Source organism: Aspergillus stella-maris (assembly GCF_047715825.1).
Source record: "Aspergillus stella-maris strain CBS 113639 unplaced genomic scaffold BDV14scaffold_45, whole genome shotgun sequence".
In the NCBI taxonomy this organism is placed as follows: domain Eukaryota; kingdom Fungi; phylum Ascomycota; class Eurotiomycetes; order Eurotiales; family Aspergillaceae; genus Aspergillus; species Aspergillus stella-maris.
The window spans coordinates 229,234-245,174 of record NW_027396839.1 but is presented as its reverse complement, the minus strand read 5'-3'; the positions used below and the strand labels follow the sequence as shown (position 1 = coordinate 245,174).

The following is a 15,941-nucleotide window of genomic DNA, read 5'->3' as shown; positions in this document are numbered from 1 at the left end:
TGTTAGTGGTCCTGAGTGGGCATTTTGGTTCAGGGGCCCTCAGGAGATTGATCCACTCGCGAATGCTCTCGGTCTCGCCCTGTCGATCCCGTACTATCTTCTTGGAGTCAAGCACTACAAGGCTAGCGCGTGATAACACTGTAAATCCTATTTTCTCAGAGTTCAGGGTTCAACTGAAAGACCAAGCTCCTTGTCCTGATCACAGTTGAAGCAGCTATGTTGTTGAGCTGGATCTCCGCAGAACCATGGATGCTGAAACTTGGGACGGGATTGCCCCGAGACCTCAGGAACCGCTCGGTTACAGCTATGGATACGCAAGTCATCTCACAAACTCATCAAGGTCGCAGAATGATGAGATGACCAGCTATCCAGGGGTCGATAATTGGTTCTTATTCGGCGAATGGCATTCTATGCGCCTTCCATACCCCCCTTCGATGTCATCTGTATTTTTACCGTCGCAGATTACTCTAGCTGGGGCAGCCAAGGCCTACTATTGGGTAGGCAATTCTCCGGTGGCGAAATAGTGGCTCAGTCCTGACTCATGATACCGGCCGTACCCCGTCATACGCTCATCCTGAAACAAGGCATGCCCCTGTGTTCGCTAAAGTCCTCTGGTAAGGCCAGAACGACAGGTCTGGATCGGTTTATTTTGCTATGACAGTATTAAGAGAGTATAAATATAGTGTTCTAAAATATTGACTGCCTGCACTTTTAGCATTTTACAGCGTATAGTGAGAGTGTAGACGTGAAATATTCGAAACAAAGTAGGGTTGTTGTACATGTAGTCGCTGATGGTGAAGATATATATTCGTGCCCGGTCAGTCAAGGAGGGGGTACTGGTAGGAACTTCGAAGCACCTACCTGGCGGAGCTCAGCACAGCGATTGATCATCGATCGAGGGAACCTTGAAATCTCGAAGTCAGCTTTAGACTTGCTTCTCAGCCCTACCCCGGGGTATATCGATCTGGGGCTTTGACTGTATCTATATCCAGAACGCTTTATTGAGGTTCTTTGTTGCCCCGAGAGATACTCATGGTTCTCGAGATCGCTCCATAGCTCTCTAAAGCCCCTCAGAGACTTCTTGGCCAAGCAGAAGAGAGAGATATTCACCTCAAATGCACCTCACTTGCAGTCATAACACATTCAAGAACCAAAAATAGGACTTGAGGAAGAAACCCCGCCGTGTGTTTTGATCTGCCCTTCCCGATCGGGTTGGCGTGTTGTGAGTTTTCCCAATTTATCTCGGAACCGGTGCAACTGATGATCCGAGGCATGATTAGAAGAGGCCGGTCGCTGGTCGGGCGCAAGTTTCAATTCCCCAGCGCGTCAACAACAAAGCAGGAACACGACAATATCCTCGAGGAGTCCGTGGAGGAGGCGCTGTTCTTTCACTCTTTATTCCTTTCCTCTCCTCGCGTGGGAGGCGACCTCTTTGTCTCCTTCCTGCTTCGCTTCCTTTTTTCTTGTCCCTCGTTGCCCCCAATTCAACTTCACCACCAATTTGTCCTTTCCCTTCCTATTCTGTACATAAATCGCCGCGATGAGTGACGATTCTATGGCGGAGTCCGTCTTCGGAGATGACGGCAGCTCCGATTTCGTTCCCGATGAGGCCCCCGTATGCTTCCATGCCTGACTCCGCAACGATTTCTGCTAACCGCCATCTCTCCGCAGAAGCCCAAGGCCAAGGCTAAGGCCCCTGCAAAGAAAGCCGCGGCGCCGAAGAAGACCACACAGACGAAGTTAGCGGCGAAGCCCGCGGGGAAGGGAAAGAAGAAGGCCAAGGCCGACACCGAAGACGAGTCCGATCACGATGACCCTTTCGACGACGATTCTCTGCTCTCACAAACACCCCCCAAGAAGACCCAGACGGCAGCCGCCACCAAGAAGGGCGGCTCAAAACCTCTCGCCGATGTCGAAAACGACTCGATCTCGATCGACAGCGGGGATGCATCCAAGGAAGTAAAAGCGTCGGACAAGTACAAAATGGTAAGCGGGTCAGATCCGGAGGACTGGTTTCGTCTGCTGACATTCTCATGATTAGCTCTCACACCTCGAGCACATTGTCAAACGTCCAGACACATATATCGGGTCAGTCGAGCGAACGACGCAAGAAATGTGGGTATACAACTCAGAGATCGACGGGATGGAGTTTCGCGAAGTCTCCTACGTTCCCGGTCTGTACAAAATCTTCGACGAAATTGTTGTCAACGCGGCCGATAACAAGCAAAACGACAAAAACATGGACGAAATCCGCGTGACCTACAGCAGAGAAACCAGCGAAATCAGTGTTTGGAACAATGGTAAAGGTATTCCTGTTGAGATCCACGACGAGAAGGGCATCTACATCCCCGAGATGATTTTCGGTAACCTCTTGACGTCCTCCAACTACGATGACGACAAGGCGAAAATCACTGGTGGTCGTAACGGTTTCGGTGCGAAGCTTTGTAACGTCTTTTCCAACGAGTTCACGGTTGAAACTCAGGACTCGAAGCAGAAGAAGCGGTACAGACAGACGTGGACGAACAACATGCAAACTCTCGGCAAGCCCAAGATCACAGCTGCCAAGGGCGACGACTACACCAAGGTCACATTTAAAGCCGACTTTGAGAAGTTCGGCATGGATGGAATTGACGACGATTTCGAGGCCTTGCTCAAGCGACGTGTGTATGATTTGGCCGGTACCACAGGTGTCACAGTGAAGCTGAACGGCACTCGTGTCCCCATTCGCAACTTTAAGAAGTACATGGAAATGTACACGAAAGCCATCCGCAGAGACCGTGGCGATGACGACTCCAAGAGCGATCCGATCATTACCTGCGTGCCTCACCCTTACTGGGAAATCGGTTTCGCCGTGTCTGATGGCTCCTTCAAGCAAGTTTCCTTCGTTAACTCCATTGCCACAACATCTGGTGGTACCCACGTCAACTTTATCGCCGATCAGATTGCGGTCAGACTAGCTGAATCTCTCAAGAAGAACAAGAAGGGGACCGGCTCAATCCTCAAGACTGCTCAGATTCGTAACTACTGCTTTCTCTTCGTCAACGCCAAGATCATCAACCCGGCCTTCAACTCTCAGACCAAGGAACAATTGACGACCAAGTCTACCCAGTTTGGAAGCAAGCCAACCCTTGACGATGCATTCCTCAAGAAGGTCGCCAACTCCGGTGTCCTCGACTCCCTGAAGAAGTTCGCCGACCACAAGGCCGATCTGATGCTGAAGAAGTCTGACGGTGGTCGCCGCACTCGTATGAACAACCCCAAGTTGACCGATGCCAACAAGGCAGGCACCAAGGACGGATACCGCTGTACTCTTATTTTGACCGAAGGAGAGTCTGCCAAGGGTCTTGCCATGGCCGGTCGTGGTGTTGTCGGAGCCGACTTGTTCGGTGTGTACCCGTTGCGTGGTAAGCTGCTCAACGTGCGCGATGCGTCTTTTGATCAAATATCGAAGAACGAGGAAATCCAGAGCATAAAGAATTTTATGGGATTGCAGCATAAGAAAGAATATACCGAAACCAAAGGTCTGCGATACGGTCACTTGATGATCATGACTGATCAGGATCATGACGGTAGTCATATCAAGGGTTTGCTTATCAACTTCCTTCAAGCTCAGTTCCCGAGTTTGTTGAAGATTCCTGAGTTCTTGATCGAGTTCATCACGCCCATTGTGAAGGTCTGGAAGGGTGACATCAAGAATCCAACCAAGTCAGTCTCCTTCTTCACATTGCAGGAGTACGAGGTGTGGAGAGAGAAGCACGGCCATGAGCGCGGATGGGACCACAAGTACTACAAGGGATTGGGTACCAGCAGTACCGAAGAGGCCCAGGACTACTTCCGTGATCTTGATCGCCATCTCAAGGAGTTCCACACCATGCAGGACAACGAGGTCGAGCTCATCGAACTGGCTTTCTCTAAGAAGAAGGTTGAGGAGCGTAAGGAATGGCTCCGCCAGTTCAAGCCGGGCACTTTCATGGACCACTCCGTGGACAAGATTTCCTACACCGACTTCGTCAACAAGGAACTCATTCAGTTCAGTATGGCGGATAACATTCGATCAATCCCGTCGGTCGTGGATGGGATGAAGCCTGGTCAGCGAAAGGTCATGTACACCGTCTTGAAACGAAACATCAAGAAGGATGTAAAGGTGCTTGATCTTACTGGTCAAGTCTTTAGTTTGACTGCTTATCACCACGGTGATGCGTCTATGCACCAGACTATCATTGGTTTGGCCCAGGAATTCGTCGGTTCCAATAACGTCAACACCCTCGAGCCCAGTGGTAACTTTGGTAGTCGTTTGAAGGGAGGTTCCGATGCCTCTGGTGCCCGTTACATTCACACTCGTCTTTCTCCGTTTGCCCGACGAGTGTACCACCCTCACGATGACCCTATCCTCACTCACTGTATCGATGATGGTCAGGTTATCGAGCCGGAAACGTATGTCCCTGTCGTTCCAATGGTTCTTATCAACGGTGCCGACGGTATTGGCACCGGTTGGAGTTCCACCATTCCGAACTACAACCCTGAGGACATCGTGGACAACCTGAAGCGCATGATGAACGGTGAGGAACTCAAGCCCATGCAGCCCTGGTTCAAGGGCTTCAAGGGTGAGGTCACTCAACTAGGCCCAGACAGGTTCAAGTTCAGTGGATCCATCAAGCAGATCTCGGACAAGGAACTTGAAGTCACGGAACTCCCTATCCGAACCTGGACTCAGGACTTCATAAACAGGCTGGAAGATATGATCAAGGCCGACAAGACACCATCCTTGATCAAGGATTACAGGGATTACAACACCAACTCTGACGTCAACATGGTTCTTCAGCTGGATGAGAAGAACATCAAGGCCCCTCTAACGCAAGAGTTCCTGGAGGACAAGTTCAAGCTGACCAAGACTGTCGCGACGTCCAACCTGGTTGCTTTCGATCCTGAGGGCCGTATCACGAAATACAACAGCGTGGAGGACATTCTCAAGGAGTTCTTTGCCCTACGTCTCAAGTTCTATGAACGCCGTAAAGTAAGTTTATACCGATTTGACCTTTTCAAACCTGTGCTGACGTGTCTAGCAATATCAACTGGCTCAACTGCAATCCGACTTGGACAAACTGACCAACCAAGCGAGGTTCGTCCAGATGATCATCGACGGCGAGCTGGTTGTTTCCAAGAAGAAGAAGACGGCACTCGTTGCGGAGTTGAAGGACAAGGGCTTCAAGGCTTTCCCCAAGGTTTCCGACGCCGCCAAGGCAGGAGAGACCGAGAAGGTTGTTGAAGCGTCAGACGATGAAGCCGATGCGGACGATGGCACCCAAGACCTTGCTCACGCCTACGACTACCTCCTAGGTATGGCGATTTGGTCTTTGACTCAGGAACGCGTTGAACGTCTGCGCCGCCAGATCGGTGAGAAGGAAGTTGAGATCGATGAACTGATCAAGCTTTCCAAGGAGGATATCTGGAACCGCGATCTGGATGACTTTATCAACGAATGGCGCTTCCAGCTTGCGGATGCAGACAAGCGTCGTCGTGGCCAAGTCAGCAAGGGTCGCCGAACATCCACGAAGCTTGCGACCGGCGGTGGTCGTGCTGCTGGTAATAAGAAGCGCAAGGCCGCCGCGGACGAATCGGATGATGACTTTGTTGTCTCCAAGTCCAAGAAGAAGACGGCAGCTAAGAAGGAGCCAGAAGGAGGCATTATGAGTTTCCTCAACAGGGCACCAAAAGCCAAACCAGTCGCCGCTGATTCTGACAGTGAATCAGACTTTGATTTTGGCATCGAAGAAGTAATCCCGAAGAAGAGTAGAGGCCCTGCGAAGGTTTCGCCCAAACCCAAAGATGAGGATGAAGATGTGGACATGATCGAGTCAGACGCCGAGGTCATCCCTACCAAGAGCCGCGCTCCCAAGGCTGCTCCCAAGGCCGCTCCGAAGGCGCCATCAAAGCCAAAGGACGAAGACGACGAGGAGGATGTCAAGCCCAAGACAGCCAGCAAGAGAGGTCGCCCTGCTCCTGCTGCAACCAAATCGAAGCCTAAAGACGATGATGACGAGGACCTCGACGACGATGATTTCATGGAGATTACTAAGACTGAAGCTGCAAAGACAGCCCCCAGTAGCCGGACCAGCCGCAAGCCTGCGCCCAAGTACTCTTTGGACGACTCCGACAGTGACAACGGTGATGATCTTCTCGGTGATGTCGGTAAGATGGTCAAGGGTATTGGCGGCGCGACTGGTGGATCTGCAACAGATTCTCGCCAACTCTTCTCTGAACTGTCACGCCCCAGCAGCGGGGCTGGCCTGCCTAGTAGCTCCAAGACCAACAAGTTCTCCAACGACTTCGATCCTGACGAGACCGACTACAGCAAGCTCATCCCCCAGAACTCTCCCCGCCGCTCCCTGCAAGTAAAGCCCAAGGAGAAGACATCAGACAGCGTCGACCTCGATGACGACGAGGAGGAGCCCGTTAAGCCCGCAAGGGGCAAGGCCGCGTCAAAGGCCAAGAGCACCGCATCCGCCAAGTCAACAGCCGGCACAGGCAAGGGCCGTGGTCGCCCCAAGAAGGACGCTGCTGCTCCCGCCGCCGGCCCCAAACAGACAACTCTGTCGCCCGCTGCCAAGGCCTACGCCTCCAAGCAAGCAAAGGCCGCGCCCAAGAAGAAGTCCATCATGGATGATTCGGAGGATGACATCGATGCCATGGCCAACGACATCCTCGATTCGCCCGCCGGTGTACGAGATGAGCCCCTTGCTCCTGCCGCCCGTAGCAAAGCGAGCAGTGCGGCATCCCGCCCATCAAGACGCACAGCCACCACGAAGAAGAGCTACGTGATCGAGGACGACAGCGAAGACGACACAGGCGGCCAGGACGACTCATTTAATTTGTCTGATTAGTTCGATTCGATTCAGTTGAGCATGATTTCTCGGGACGTTGATCGTTCGATTTCTTCTCTTCGTTCACTTGTTTCTCCTTCTCCTTTTGCTTTCTTCGCGTCGTGATAGTATCTTGTTTTGCGAGTTCGATATGATAGGTTCTATATAGGGGTTAGTTGACATGTTTACATTTTTCAACTCGATTTACCTGATTTCGATGTATCCCCTCACGTACTAGGCAGTAAACAGTAGGTAAACAGTCAGCAGTAGACTGAGCGAATGGTTACGAGCTGCAGCCTACTTGTGTAACGCGACGCCATCTGTTGCTTACATGCTAACAGACTCCCTCAAGCGCGAAAGTAGCGTTAGATTGGGTCTTACAAGGCGTTAATGAATTCGGATATTGACAGGGTACGACAGAGACTTCTTCCTATTTCAGCGTAAGGATAGCTATTCTGATAGAACTCAAGTATCTCAATCGTAAGCACGCAAATGACTAGACTAGGTAGAGAGGCTAAGAGAATCCACCATCGCCAGCAAGGTAGGGAGGTAGGTAGTCAGAGTAGCACAACAAAACACAACAAACCCAGCCGCAAACGACCAAACCATCGACACAGCCATGGACTTCTTGGCCTGAGTAGGGGACGATAGGAGTAGAGAGGGTTAGACGTGATACATCCATAAGTGAGGTATGACATGCAAAGAGAAAAGAAATCAACCAGAATAACAGTAAACAGAGCTTAAGCAAATTAAAACAAAACAAGAGTAGAATCCGCCGTCTATGAGGACCCTGGGTGTTTCGTCTCGTTAAAAGTTCGCGATAAACACAATACAAGCCAGGGGAAAATAGAAAGAAAGGAAACGGCATCGATGCAACTCAATACCATACCGTGCCGTCGAAGGTCAGGGGCAGATTGCTGAAGGTCGCACGGATCCGGGTCAGTGTTTGTTCGTTAAAGCGTCGGTCAAGGTGGCTTGATAGGTAATGTGGCAGAACGGCTAGCAACGACAAGATGGCGGTCCTCAAGTAGAAGCACGCCGCTCCCTCTTCTGAGTCCGACCGGCCGAAGCAAACCGGTTCGACTTGGGGAGGAGATGGTGGCCGTAAAGAGGGGCGGGTTTGGCTTCGCGAGCATGGACTTTGCTGTGACCGTGGTCGTGGTCGGCCCAAGCGACGGAAGGAGGAGCAATTTGTGTCTCGCTCTTGATCTCAGGTTTGACTCTGTTCTGCATGGGAAGGCAAACTTGCCTGGCCTCCTGCTGACGTTCGTAGTGAGACTCCTGCGGTTGACAATACACATCACTATGCCCGTACACGCTGCGCGGAGCGAGGAAGTTCCCCTCATCGCAGCGACCAAAATGACCACCATGACCACCATCAACATCGCTCGAGCTCCGCCCCCTGGCAACCCTATTATCCATCATGCTAATCAGCGCCTGCGCAGCAGCAATCTCACGACGAAGTGCGTGATCAGGCGGGCTGGGGGTATGTGCATGAGTGCGAAGGGACTCTTCACACCCGCCTCGACGGATGGAGCGGTCGCGCTCAAGGCTTGGGCCAAAGTCACGGTCATATTGTGTCTGAGGGTAGATATAAGGCTGGGGATAGGGGTATGCCCTTCTGTCTCGCTTTCGAGTAACCACGGAAGCGGCTGTGACTCTCTTCGATGTTCGGGCCCGGACGTCGTACATTGCTGTGTCGCCGTCGCCGTCGGTATCGCGAGGAGACGAAGAGTCAATGTCGGCTTCCCTGCCTGGGTAGCGGGAGGGAGGGAGGCGAGGCAGACGGTGCATGACGACGCCAGTGTCCCTTCGAACGTTCATCTCGTTGCTATCGTCCGAGCTTGAGGAGGAGGTCGAAGGGGTGGACTCATCGGATGAGTTGCTCTCAAATTCGTACTCGCCATCGACATCGAAGAACTCAATGTCAGTCTCTGCCTCGCCATCAATGTCACTCCCTTCAGGCTCGGCCGATGGGGTAGAAGTAGTTGACGCTGAGTAGCTGGTTCTGTTTGCAGGGGCCATGGATGGCGTGTATGGAACAGAAGTAGGGATGACTCGGCCTCTTGCTTGTGCGAGAGCCCGTGCCTTGGCTCTCTCCTTAGCTCGGGACCGAAGTCCTGTGTATGCGGAGGCAAGAATCTCATGTGCGGATGGGAGGTCGCCTCCAGAAGACGAAGGCGGAGCAGGTGGGTAGACATCCGTGCTGCGAAGCGTATTTACAGGTGTAAAACCGCGGCGGATGGGACTAACAGGTGAAACGCAATACGGTTCCGTCCCGCTGCTGTAGTAGTCCATCTCCGGAGAAGAGCCGTACCCCATCACCGACGTGTCTGTGGAAGTCAAGGTGTTGCTCCGATGATGCTGATGATGCTTTGGAAGGATGCTTCGGCCGAGCGGAGCCCTCTTCGTGTCAATACCAGGTGCTGAACTAGGGCGCTGCAGATACTCCGCGCGAAGGGAGTCAGTCGGCAAGCGCTGGAGCTCAAGCATGCGGTAGTAGTCTGCTTTTTCGGTTGCTGTGCGGACGACGGAGGCGTCGATAATCATACGGCCGAAGCGGGAGCGGTCGTTTGGGGGAATGCAGGTGTTTGGGAAGTCGGTGCCGAAGATGGGTGTCAGTGCGAAGCGGATCTTCCAGCAGAAGGTCGAGGCCACGGCTTTGGCGGCTTCGTAGGGCATCCAGTAGCCTGAGTATGTTAGGGAGGCTCTTCCGTAAGGGGAGAAGTAAGGCAGATAGTCTGGGTCATTGAAACTTACCTTGTGCTGCGAGTGCGCCGCCCGTAATGCTGTGGCAGATATCGCGAAGGCCGGGGTTCTGATTCAACATCTTGGCAGGGGTTGTCTGGATCGGTTAGGGTTAACTTGTCTTCAACTCGTGGGGGCCGGGGAGAATCGGGCCTTACCTTGGAGTAGTCGTTGCATTTGAACAGGTGGGTTATTCGGACGAGCCCAATATTGTAGTCCCACATCACTGTCCACTGCTTGTCTTCACCGGGAAGTTGGAAGGTATACTGGAAAACTTCAGGACAATGTTAGAAGCCACGCAAAACCACCACGTTGCGGACTCACCCTCAAAGCTCCCTCGTGCGGTCCGCTCCTGGAAGCTTTTCTTGTCGCTGTTGTACGGGATGTGCCTTGGATATTCTGCTATATTGCCAAAAGGATGGATACGAAAGTCACGGTGAAGAGAAGCAAGTTCATCGTCTCGACCTTCGCAAGGCGGGTAGCGGACTTCGCCTCTCGGCTTGCCGCATTGGAAGATCGGCGCGTCCTTGGCCAGTTTCTGCTTCCTCTGGCGGGGAAGGCGCGACATGACTGTAAGGCTAGTAGGAAACTCAGGGGAGGGAGTAGGAAGAGGGGGACGATTTGAAGAGGGTAGATTAGGAAGAGGGTTGAGGAGAAATTCTATGGACGCCATCTTGTCTTATAAGGAATCGAGACCTGATCAGCTGTCTCAGACGGATGGATAGAAGCGTCTTGATGCTGATGTGTCGGTGAGATCAGATCGCCTGTCTGTCTGGCAACAGAAACAACAGACCACTAGTATGGCGGCAATGTCTGGGAAATGAGAGACAATTTGGCTGACTTCTCTGCCTTCGCGGACGCAAGAGTCTGTTCGGTTTGACCGCCCTTGTCTGATCCTAAGACATAGGGGATAAAGGATTATAGAAGATGCGATGAGCTCGATGAGGTCTCAAACGAAGTGGTTTACAATGGAAAATGGCGACAAAAGAGGCTGCTGATGTTTGGTAGCAATGCGCGGGTGTTTGAAGCCGACGGGTAGATGACGAGAGAACCGGCACAGGTTCAAAGACGCTGAACGACGAAGAACGGGTAAGAGAGAGAAAAGAAGAAACTGCAGAGGACAAGACAGTCTCTCGCTTTTGTCGACGGGTTAACAGAGCGCAAGGCTGTCCCTCAGTCGACAACTGACAGCATCTGATCAAAGCTCATCGAGGAGTCAGATAGCGTTCCCCTCCCCTCTGTTTGACCAAAATGGGCAGCGCGCGTGGGAAACCTTTTCTTCGAGGCTTGAGCGAGAGCAGCGGTGAACCAAGTTGTGAATTAAATTCCTGTTCCAGATATCCAGATTGGGCGGATGTCTTGGATGGATGAGGGTGTCTGGCTTGCCCGGCATAAAATAACCTCACCGGTTCTCAGGCCCAAAGGAGGCGGAGCATCACGAGGCACACGTCAAGAACAGACCAAAAACGACGCCAGCAAGTCTTCGGCTCTGCCATACTTCAACTCCAAGTTGAGAATAGCAAGTACTCCCCAAGGGTGTATCGTACCCTCATTTGCAACGTTCCCCGTTCAGCCCTCGCTCAACGGCATTACTGGGACGAACCTGTTTCCCTAGTTTTCCACTAGCCGGGGAACCAGTAATGCCGCTTAGAGCGCACAACTTATCGAGGCTTCAGCTGTTTCATCTTCCATCTGCAGCTACCCAAGGCTAGACTAAAGCAGGCGTAAGGAGAAAGGAAATGGTAGATCACGTTTCAGGGACTCCTGCAACCATGTGGAGGTCCTGCAGAGGTGACCGTAAACTGTAACCAGGATGACAGCCTTCAGAGCCAGATTCTCACACCCTGGCAAACAGAGAGGGACGGCGGTCTGGCGGGCCTGAGCTGTCTGAGGGAGATTGAGATCGGTGGAAACCTAATAATAGGTTCAAATGGTGTGTCGTAACATACCACCCACCACCTACTCTCGACGAACATGGTTCATTCCGTTCCCGGGTTCATGGAATACAGATTTTCCTTGAGGACAGGATTAGGCACGATGACCCTGTGCTGGCAACGAACTCGATCATCAGGTGGGAGGAGCCGCTGAAGCAACCGGAAGATTAGCCAGCATAGACTATCGTCCAATAGGCAAACGGAGCCTGGGTGGCGTTGGCGAGCAAGAAAGGTCTGGGAGAGGCCTGAGGGCGCGGAGAGCTGCATGACGCCTTTCCTTTTGTATGACGGGAAGCTGCGGTTGCTACCAACCAACGGGCCCACCTCGGCCAGCTCTCACTAGGAAAATGCCAGGAGGACTCTGTAAGACAGACTTGGTTGAATGCGGAGTTGGGTGGGCAATTATCGAAACTCAATCTGGAAGGGAAGTGATGCGTGCAAAGCGCCATGTTTTTGGAAAAGTTTCAGGCAACGTCAGACCGGTCGATGGCTCACTGTTTTTGGGAAACTTGAGTAGAGGAAAACCAAGGGCTCTCCCGCTCAGTCACCAAGCGAACTGCCCGTTACATCCACGGTATACCCCAAACGGGTGTAGAATATCATGAGCTTCTTTTCGTCGTCAGGCGACATCATCGTATCGATGGGCAGGCCAAGCCTCGCTCGCTGTAGCGTCACACCCGCCTTCGCCATGTTGTGCAGACCCAAAGGACCGTTGTATGGATTGAGCTAGACCTTTCATGGTGCAGCTGATGGTGTAGGTATGGTGGGCCCCCCCAAAGAATGACACAAATGAACGGGCATGTCGAAGAGAACCTTCCACGCAGACTTCTCTGCAGCGTGGCCAAAAGGCTGTGGAGGTTGGGAGACGGTCGTACTTGGTCACGATAGGCTGATGCACTCCAGGTTTGCATAATGGCAGTCGTGCTTGCCTTCTTAGTGGCGCTACCAATGTTTGGCCATGCGGACTTAGATGGGCCTCCACAATGGCTTGCAGAGTTGGGCAAAGGCCTCGCGCAGAGTTGACACCTGGCGCCTACCCAGGCTGGCAACGACAGAAGCAGAAAGAAAAACCGACAGAAGAGAGGCCAGAAAAGGGGTAATGAGACATCAGCCTGCCACAAGCCCAGTGACAATCCAGTTGAGACATTGTAGAGATTTTAGAATGTAGGTACCAAGGTCAACGCGTGGGTGGCTTGGACTGTCTTCGTGTGAGGCAGAGAGATAAACCAAGCTGGAATGACTGGGTGTTCGAGACTCCCTGGGGTCACAGAAGCTGCAAGCACGGCTTCGTAGGAAGCGGGCAGATCAATATGGGGTGCAGCTTTGGGAAACAATTTGACAGGACCTATGTAGAGAAGTGACGTTTCCTGCGCGCCTTCTGCAGAACATACCTAATAGAGATTGCCAGCGACTGAATCCAGAGTGACGGTGAAAGGTCGACGTGCAAACCAAGCAAATCATTCATTTGTTCTGCAGTTAAGCATCTCAACAAGGCAATCCTTAATTTCATGCAGGAGCGTTGAGCTGCCAGGCTCCCCGGTCGCTTCTCTTTAGGGGCCCCCTGTTTCCCACGGCATCATAAAACATCCCGGGTACACCCTGTCCGACGCTGCTCGATCTGGGGTATGCAAATTCGGCCGACGATCCAGTAGTAGCCGGGTCCTGTGCTCGATCATTCGCTTCCCTCGTTGCTTGAACCTTGAGGAATCACACAAGATAGAGGTGGGTCATCGCCGTCGGCTGTGTAAGTCAGTAGTGGAACCAACAGTTACTCGCAATGAAGCAACGGTCTTTACGTAGGACAGGGCGGTCCTCGAGACCTTGTTCAAGGATCAAGGACTTTTGTCGGCCGTCGACAATCCATGTCCTGCTACAACTTGGGAGCCTTGCGTACGCTAGCCTGTTCGACATTTGAAAAGCATTTGAAATGAGTCAAACTCTATACTAAGAAAAGAGCAAAAAAAAACATGACCGACGAGAAGTGAAAAAGAGGTCAAGGTTGAAGTGAAAACAGAGAAAGAAAAAGGAGGTCGAAGACGCAAACATCCAGTGCATCCGGTGAATCGAGCAAAAGTACTGAAGCGGCTATAAAGCTTTCAAAATTCGTGCCATCTCGTCATTGTACAGGCCAAGGAATGGGAAGTACTTTCCACATCGGTGGAGCATTTTTTCGGTGCGTCATCGGAGCACAAGACCTAGTCTCGAGTTTCGTAGAGCAAGGCCAAGAGTCCATGCGGCCTTTTTCGAGGAGGTCTGATCGTAGGCCGGAGCGGAAGGGCGCAATTTAACTTAAATTGCAAGAAGAGGCTCCTGCTCAGACTTGGTCTGGGCGGGAATCTCGATAGACGGCACCACCGGCTCATCCTTGGGAGCTTCAGGGAAGTCAGACGTCTTGACGATGGCCTCGGGCTCAGGCTCTCTCTTGACAAGCGGGGCAGGGGATTTGGCAACTTCGGGGGAAACGGAGCGGCGGTTGCCAATGTATTCCTGGGCCTTGTTGCTGTAATCACCAACGTACTGCTTCACAACACCGGTAGCGTGGTAGGTGCGCTCTTCAGCCAGGCCCTTCAGCTGGGTAGCCTGGTCATTGACAAGTTGGTGGGCATGTTCAATTTGCGCATCGATAATTTCGCGGTTGTTGATGTACGCAAGAGGGCCGAGATAGGCAATGGTGACAGCCAGAAGAGACAGACCCCAGAAGGGAAGAATCTTGATCAACCAGTAGGCAGAGAATGCAGCGGAAAAACCCTGATCGTCGTGTTAGTGCGTGTCGCCACAAATTATTATCCCGGCCAGCTTACAGCGATGGTGTGAACGATGTTCTCGGCGAAGAGGATGCGCTGGAACTCGATGAGAAGAAAATCAACAAGCTGCTCAACGTCCTCTACCACAGCTTCGATCGTCTCCTTAGGAAGAGTGTAGTATTTGCGGGGGCGGAAAGAGGTGGTGACGCCCTGGGACAGAAGAAGTCTGCCACCGATTTCGGCTATACCGGTAACTGTTCTTTTGTCAACGATGTTTCTAGGCCACTGCAGGATCGGTCTTACAGAAAAGAACCACGTAAAGGAACTTGAAGAACCAGCGAAGAAGAGGAAGGTAACGGGCGGCAAAGATGAAAACGACAACGCTGGCGTAGGAAGCGGCGGTGGCACGAGGTTGTTCCCACTATGTTGACAAGATTCCGTCAGTAAATGATGATCGCAAATTGCAATTGAGATTGGAAACTCACGCTAAGCAGACTGTACAGCAGGGAGTGATAGTCTAGATCACCGTCAGCGAAGCTATTCCGGTCGGGTTTCTTATCACGCACAAGTCAAAGGCTGGCCAGTGGCAGTGGTGGTCGATGGCACCACCTTGGCGCTTTGCAGGTCGCGGAATTCTTGTCTGGTGTTGGAAGCCTCGGATTTGATGCTATCGGCAATTGGGCCTGAAATTTGGTCAGTTTCGCAAGGAAACGTCTGGCGTGACCACGAATTCGCGTACCATTTGTGATGGGATCCCGGATGTCTAATCCACGGAATCAGTCAGTCTGTGTTACTTTCTCGAGGGCGCTCGGAGCGAGGAGGAATCGAGGTATTACTAGCGAAAACAAAAAGATCAGCTTCAAGTTATCAAAAGTCGAGGGATCACGACTCTACTCACCTTACCGGTTCGGGTGTCGGGGTACTTGATGTCGGACATGTTGTGTTGGTGCTTGTGCGGAAGCTCCCAAACAAAGCTTTTGTCGAGCTGATAAGGGGCACGGAGCGATTAACTAGATGACGGGGATGAGAAGAAGAGGGTCAAGAGAGGGAAGATAAGAGCGAGGAGATCGCAAGGGATCAGAGAACGAGGTGAGGGGGAAGGTGGGAGAGCGACAGGGAAGAAGAAGAAAAGAAGGGAGTGATGCAATTGACAAGCGAGTCGTGTGCTGTGCTCCCTTTTGGGCTCCGAAGTCTGGTTCTGGTTCCACCACCAACAAGAAGAAGAATAAGCACTCCCACTATTTGTTAGGCCGTCGGAGCGTGTTTCCCCGATCGCTTGTTCAAGATCTGAAAACCCGAAAAATCTGGAAAAGCAGGTATGAAGTTTTACTGTGACTAGATTCCACGTCAACGGGCGGCATGTGATAGCACTCTGACCTCATTCGTACTATACAACTGCTCAGACTACTACTTATACAACTGCTCAGGACGTGGCTTGATTGTAAATTATTGGTGCCTTTACCATAATTCATATTAATATCAGTCTAACCTAAATTAACTTGAAGCTAACAAAGTACTACTCCAACAGCGATAGGAATGTATTTTTAAAACTCATGCTAAAGATCCGTAAATTGCAGTGACAGCCGGAGCGAGTCATGTGATCCTGCGGTTGTGTCTTCAACGCGCGCATCTTGTCTTGTCTCCCAAAATACTCA

At 52.0% G+C, this 15,941-nt stretch overlaps 3 protein-coding genes across 3 annotated transcripts; 1 reads left to right on the top strand and 2 right to left on the bottom strand.

Moving 5' to 3' along the window:
• Nucleotides 1–1,293: 1,293 nt before the first annotated feature.
• On the top strand, nt 1,294–7,063 carry BDV14DRAFT_95772 (DNA topoisomerase 2). Its single transcript, XM_073777922.1, has 4 exons — nt 1,294–1,615; nt 1,672–1,986; nt 2,042–5,014; nt 5,064–7,063. The coding sequence occupies exons 1-4, from the start codon at nt 1,541–1,543 to the stop codon at nt 6,879–6,881; spliced, it is 5,181 nt and encodes a 1,726-aa protein (XP_073626020.1). The 5' UTR covers nt 1,294–1,540; the 3' UTR covers nt 6,882–7,063.
• An 820-nt stretch (nt 7,064–7,883) lies between these two features.
• Nucleotides 7,884–10,176, bottom strand: BDV14DRAFT_202304 (putative APSES transcription factor Xbp1; the record flags this gene model as incomplete). Its single annotated transcript, XM_073773991.1, has 4 exons — nt 7,884–9,550; nt 9,621–9,705; nt 9,767–9,882; nt 9,933–10,176. 4 exons carry the CDS (start codon nt 10,174–10,176, stop codon nt 7,884–7,886), a joined length of 2,112 nt encoding a protein of 703 aa, XP_073626019.1.
• A 3,466-nt stretch (nt 10,177–13,642) lies between these two features.
• Nucleotides 13,643–15,394, bottom strand: BDV14DRAFT_95705 (uncharacterized protein). Its single transcript, XM_073777921.1, has 7 exons — nt 15,190–15,394; nt 15,026–15,049; nt 14,853–14,969; nt 14,772–14,803; nt 14,590–14,707; nt 14,344–14,540; nt 13,643–14,290 (listed from the first exon to the last, which is right to left on the bottom strand). Exons 1-7 carry the CDS (start codon nt 15,221–15,223, stop codon nt 13,832–13,834), a joined length of 981 nt encoding a protein of 326 aa, XP_073626018.1. The 5' UTR covers nt 15,224–15,394; the 3' UTR covers nt 13,643–13,831.
• Between the last annotated feature and the right edge of the window lie 547 nt (nt 15,395–15,941).